We start from the raw sequence: 6,351 nt of genomic DNA, 5'->3' as shown, positions 1-6,351 counted from the left end.
AGAAATTTGTGCAAAATTTGAGAAGATAATTTACTGCTGCTAATGAATTCTAAGGAAGCACAAAGTACTGAAAATGCATCTCCTTATTTATAAATGTGCACTTCTTTTTATTACAGACATAATTTTAGTTTTTGTTCCAGAGCCTTCCTACAGAAATTGACTCAGTGACTCAAATATGCCTTTTAAAAGAGCATATTTTGTATCTCAGTTTTTCCAGAAGTTCCACCTTTCAATCTGGTTGATTGTTTTGCTTTAGGTATTTTGAGATAGAGGAAGAAGATGCCATTCTCCAGTTATTTTAGCACTTTCATCTAGTCCCTATTAACCATCTCCTTTTTAAAACCACTTTATTGAGGCGTTGTATTGAGGCGTTGTCTCATTTTCATCACCCTTTCCTGTTTTCCCTTTTTGTGGTTTCTACCACACCTGTTTATGTGTTGGAGACACCACAGCTGTATGCGTTGCTATGTGTTAGCATATTTATTTATGGAATGATGTTAGAATACTCTCTGTAGGTCTCTAGAAGGGATCATTGAATCTCATAGCCACTGAAGTCAATCACACCATGTATTTCCTTCTATAAAATTCTCCAGCTCAATTTTACAGAAATTAGACTTGATTTTGCTCCTTCCACTCTCTTTAGAGATATGTTCTGGTGTTTTGGTACTCCAACTGAGTTTATATCCACTTATTCTTATGCTGACATTGGCTCTCAGTTTCAACTTTCCTGGCTCCTCCGTTTTCTAAGACCCACTTTTGTATATTTTATTTTGTCTCAACTCTTGAACTGTTCTTACCTCAGCTACAAGCTTTACTTTCTCACTGATTCTCCTTCCAAGGGAGGCAGGCGGGGGGAGCAAGCAAGCAAGCAGCTGTGTGGTACTTAGTTGCTGGCTGGGGTTAAACCACGAAAAACAGTGATTTACTCTTGACTGGCTGACAGAATCACACACTGAACTGCAGATCTTTTCTGAAATTACTTATCTGACATTGCTGGGTTTACATTTCCCTTTTTAAACAGCTCCTACCCATCTCAAGATTAACTAGTCTCTCTTATCCAAGTGCTGATCGTATAGCCAATGGAAGAATTTTTTTTTATTTAATCTCTGTCATTAATGTTAACAAATTTAATTATATTTTCATTAAACCTGTTCTAAGAGACACACAGTTTCTCCAACATACTAACTACTCCCAGCTCTGTCAACAGAAGATTTCATTAGCTTGCTTGTGTTCTTGATGACACCATTGTAATGGAAACATGAGGGATGACAGGAGCATTGATGAATCACACAGAGCGCTTCCCTTTAGTCTGACACCTCCCATATAAAACACCCCTCTGTTATTGTGTCCTGATCCACATGCTCTTCTGCTTCAACAGCTGTTTCTTGTCTGGACAGCAACAGGTATTATTGATCCCAAATAGACGACATCTACCACATTTCATTTCTTGAAGAAAGAGGCAAGGAGAAAGATATCCTACTGAAGTGACGTGTCACGTAATTGCATACTTAATTTTTATTCAATGTATTCTCATATCTTTAATTATCCTTTTCTTCAAAATTTGTCTAGATTATTAAAAAATATTTCCCTCCCTTTTTTTAATGCAAGTATTCCACAATGATTTGAGTTCTAGAGTGAAACTTTGTGCTCTTTTCACCCCCATTTCCACACACTTGGCCTGTTTGCACACTGGACAAGATGGTTTATCTGCCCCCACTGCAGTAATTAACCACAACTTTCTTCCCATTACTCATCTTCCTTCTGCATCCATCTTTCATGTGATCATCTTTATTAAAATTAGAAGCAAAATGCTTCTTGGTTTTCTAAATATTGCCAGACTTCCTTCAATCTGTATGCCCTTCTCACTGCACGACTGCGCCGCCCTGTTTGTTTTTCCCTGGTTGAGGTAACTACATCTAGTTGATATTATTTACCTTCTGTATTTCATCATCTTGAAGACAAAACTTTCTTAGGAGAGTGAACCTCTTCACTTTTACCTTTAGGTTTTCTGTTTCCAATGACCTTAGTTACCAAGATGCCAGATAATCTATGAAATGCTTTCCCTTTGCTCAAGGTACAATGCCCAGGTCATTCCTGCTGCACCGGCATAAAAAATCCAGCCTTTTCTTTGTATTCAACCCTTTGAGTCCTTCAGCCTTGTTGATTTATCTCTAATTGTGTCTCTTTCTCCTTTTGACTTAGAATACCTTTCTATAAATCTGTTTTATCCATCTATTTATTTTAAACTGCACCTAGGAAACAATTCCCCCCCCCCCCAACGTGACCTTAGTAGTCTTAAAATACACCCACTACTCGCAAAGCTAATCCACCATCACCTCTGGTGTTGGCCTGGTGACCGGCAAGGAGAGCAGCTCCTCTATTGTACCCAGCACTGCTCAGCCGCAGGGCAGGCGTGGTTCAGAGTCTGCTCTCACCTGCACGGCAAGGCAAGGCAAGGCATCCGGAGGTGGGTGGCGGGAGGTGTGGGGCGGCAGGTGCAACCCAGACTGGCAGCCACAGCACCGATGCCCCCGCCAGCCCGGGAACCAGGCAGGTGGCTGAGCCTCTACGGACGCCGCGCGCGTTTCAGTCAGCCTGGCGGGATTTTGGGAGAAGACGGCAATGAGATCTTCGGAAATCGATCCGTCGCCGTTACGGTGCTGCGGGTGTTTGACCCGCGAAGAGCAGGGAGGTCACACAGAGACAGACTCCTCACTTCTCAGAGCCTTCCCCACCCGGCCCTCCCGAGGCGCGGGCGCCGCCGCCCCGCCGCGCCCCCTCAGCCGCTCCCCCTGCCCGGCAGGGGCGGGGCGCGGCTCGGGGCGTGTCTCGGGGTGCGTTCCGGGGCGTGGCGGGGCGGTATTCGGGCGCTCTGAGTGGCCGCCGGGGGCCGGGGCGGGACGCGGGGGCGAGAAAAGGGCCGGGGGCGCGGCGGCGGCAGCGGCGGGCGCGGGTCGCGGAGCGGGATGCGCCTGACGCAGAGCATGTGCACCATCGCCGAGTGCGCGCCCGGCGGCGACGGCCCCGCCACCGCCCGGCCCCGCCTCGTCAAGATCGCGGTGGTGGGGGGCAGCGGCGTGGGCAAGACAGGTGAGGGGGGCAGCGGTCGGGGCGAGGCGGGTGGGGGGCTGGCGGCGGCGGAGCGCGGCTAATGGTGCCTGTCTGTGCCTGCCCGCAGCGCTCGTGGTGCGGTTCCTCACCCGGCGGTTCATCGGCGACTACGAGCGGAACGCAGGTAGGCGAGCGGCGGCGCGGCTTTGTTCCCGCCGGGATGGAGGTCGGGCAGGGGGTACCGCGGGGCGGGGGCAGCGCGGCCGCGGCCGCCGGCGGTGCCTGCCCTGAGGGTGCCCGGGCTGGTGGGCGCGGGGTGCAAGCCCTGAGAGAGAGTGTGCAGACCCCAGCGCTGAGCCGAGGCACAGGTGGGAAGGGAAGAGCTCGCTCCCCCCGGGGCGCTCGGCAGGCGCTGTCAGCGGCCCGAATCCCCAGGGTTCCGCGGCTGCTGCCTCCCTGAGAGCCGGTTCCCTCCCCGGTCTGCTCGCAGCCTTCGGAAAGGGGCACGCCAGGCACAGCCACATGCGATTTGTGATCACAGCAGCCCTAGAGATGGGTTGTACTGCAGGTCCCTGACAGAATTCACTTTATGCGGTGAAAGTGCCCCTTTTTTGAAGGAATCTTTTAGCTAAAACAGGAAAACATTCTGTAAACCTACTGTTGTATTGGTTTTTTGCAAACTGAGTGCCAGCAGCTACGTGGGCTAGGCAGGGCTAGCTAAAAGGGGGAAATGGAGGGGTGATACTACGTATATCATTCAGTGACTACAGTGCAGAGTCTAAACTAATGCCGGTGTAAAATATACCGTCTTCTGTTAAGGAAATAACTTGGAAAAAGCCAAAGAAATGAAAAAAAAAAAATCCAATCAACCCAGAAAACCTTACAGGCCAGCTAACAGGGAGCTGCACTAAATTGTGGAAGTACTAAATGACAAGAAAACTGCTTTTCTATATGATAAAAGCTGGCTATTTCGCCCTCTTACCATTATCATTCAATCTAAGACAGTCTTAGAGTGATGAAGTTCCAAGTTGCCTACTGTTTAATGCCCAGCTTCCATACAAGTCAATTCATTATTTAATCCCAGGCTTCTAGTAATATCATAAATATTGTTAACACCCCAAAAGCTTATAACACTGGTTTCTTGCTTCATGAGTGATGATATGACTTTTCCTAGACAACTAATGGGCAGCAGAAGCAACATTTGTCTGTAGGGTGGTGACTGTACTTGTGAACCTGTTGGTGTTCTTGTCAGGTAATCTCTACAGCAGGCACATCCAGGTAGATGGAGAGATGTTGGCCATCCAAGTGCAAGATACTCCAGGAGTTCAGGTAAGCTAGATGCGACCATGTAGTTTACCAGAGTAGTTCTAATTGTTCGTGTGCTTGCATCCCTCTGTGCAGCATCTTGTTATGGTCTTTCTGTAAAACATTTTGCTGTCCATTTCAGAGTTTGGTGTTCTGTGTGGGAGAGGTGGTAACTTGTGTTTTAACCAGTCAAGCCAGCTGTGTTGAGAGACTGTTTCAATGAATCATTTGTTCATTGGAGGCCCATTACTTTTGAGCAGCTGAATTACTGAAGTGCCTCATTCCTGTATACTGGGAACATTAGGCACAAACCCAGAAACAATTCAAACTGGTATATGTGAAATATGGTATATGTGAAAACAAATGTCATGACCACTGCCCAACAAGCTTCATAAATATGTATGACAAAGTAAAGTCTGCTACATTGTGGCTGTGCTTATTAGTGTGTCACAAGTTAAAGTTTTGAATGTATAGACCTGAGTAATGCTGGATTGTTGCCTTTTTGAACCGGGCAACACTCCAGGACTAAATGCTTCCAGCTCATATCTTTGCTTCCCCAGACTTACTGTCTAGCCAGTTAATTTCCCATTCTGTGGAACTACAAAGTCTTTCTCTGCATGCAGAACTACTCAGGTCAATTTTCCATTTGAGTATTGCAAACTCCAGTGTTAAATTCCAGCTTTTTGCAGCTGAATCAACATCTGCGTTTATTCGCTATGCTCAGATTAAGTTCATACTTACTATGTGAAATCCAAATATATGTCTGAAGCTGTAAAATGCTATTTGGCTTTACAGGCTCTTGAAGACAGGTTCCTTTAATCTTTTATGACTTCAGCTATCTAATTTGAGACCATTCATTTTTCAGATCCATGAACACAGTCTGGATTGTAATGAGCAGCTGAAGAGATGCATTCGCTGGGCAGATGCCCTGGTGATTGTTTTCTCCATCACTGACTACAAGAGCTTTGAACTACTCAGTCACCTTTACCATCATGTTCGACAGCTGCATCCAGGGAACATGGTCCCTGTCGTCATCGTGGCAAACAAAGCTGATCTCTTGCATATCAAAGAGGTGGAGCCTCAGCAGGGACTTCAGCTGGCCAATATGCTGGGCTGTACTTTCTATGAAGTATCTGTCAGTGAAAACTATAACAATGTCTTCAATGCCTTCCATCTCCTCTGTAAAGAAGTCAATAAACAGCAAATAACCAGCACCCCTGAGAGGAGGAGAACCTCTCTTATTCCACGGCCAAAGTCACCCAACATGCAGGATCTGAAGAGAAGGTTTAAGCAAGCTTTGTCTGCCAAAGTGAGGACTGTCACTTCTGTTTGACAGCACAGCCCTTGGTCTATCCAATGTTTAGCTTGAGATTGAAACCTGGGGTGTTTAACACTGGCACATGTAGAATCCAAGGCATTGTGAAAGGAGGATGGTTTGAGTAGCCTTTTGCATGGTAGTAGTCTTTAAGCAGTTGCTTAAAAAAGGAACAGTATCAGATTAGGAGAAGAAAAAAAACAACCCAAAAACTCCTGAAAAATAGTTCTAGGATGTGACTTGCTAAATAGGTATTTTCATTTGGAAAGGGAACTTTTTAGTAAATGAAACAATTTGCCTTTTCCCAAGTTGGACAGATTTGGCTTGCATTTGTGCAGAAACAACGTTTTTGCTGTAACTCAACTTGAGCAGGGAAATGCCCTGAACTGCAGGTCCCTGTTCAGAAGTAACCACTTAAGTTTTGTTCTCACATGGATGAAGGACAGCATGATGCAACTGTTTAATTTTATTGCACAGTAGAACTGTTTTTTTTGTGTATTTCAAAACAAATAAGCAAACATCAAATGGTTCTGTAAAAATAAGAGTAAAATAAGTGGACAGGACTGAGCATCAAGACTGTAAACAATGGTCCTTTATTTTTTACTAGTCATGTTATTGCTGACAACTTGACCAGACTCTTTGTATGCAAAGCTATTGTCCACAGGGTGTAAACATATCTA

The 6,351-nt window shown here is 45.9% G+C and overlaps 1 protein-coding gene across 1 annotated transcript; it reads left to right on the top strand.

The window, feature by feature from the left end:
• Window positions 1-2,966: 2,966 nt before the first annotated feature.
• RASL11B (RAS like family 11 member B) lies at window positions 2,967-5,689 on the top strand (the record flags this gene model as incomplete). The annotated part of the gene is made up of 4 exons (XM_082281732.1): window positions 2,967-3,090; window positions 3,179-3,235; window positions 4,304-4,380; window positions 5,222-5,689. The coding sequence occupies 4 exons, from the start codon at window positions 2,967-2,969 to the stop codon at window positions 5,687-5,689; spliced, it is 726 nt and encodes a 241-aa protein (XP_082137858.1).
• Between the last annotated feature and the right edge of the window lie 662 nt (window positions 5,690-6,351).

Source organism: Coloeus monedula (genome assembly GCF_965178545.1).
Source record: "Coloeus monedula genome assembly, chromosome: 5".
NCBI lineage: Eukaryota > Metazoa > Chordata > Aves > Passeriformes > Corvidae > Coloeus > Coloeus monedula.
The sequence above is the reverse complement of the archived record's forward strand: the minus strand, read 5'-3'. Positions and strand labels throughout refer to the sequence as shown.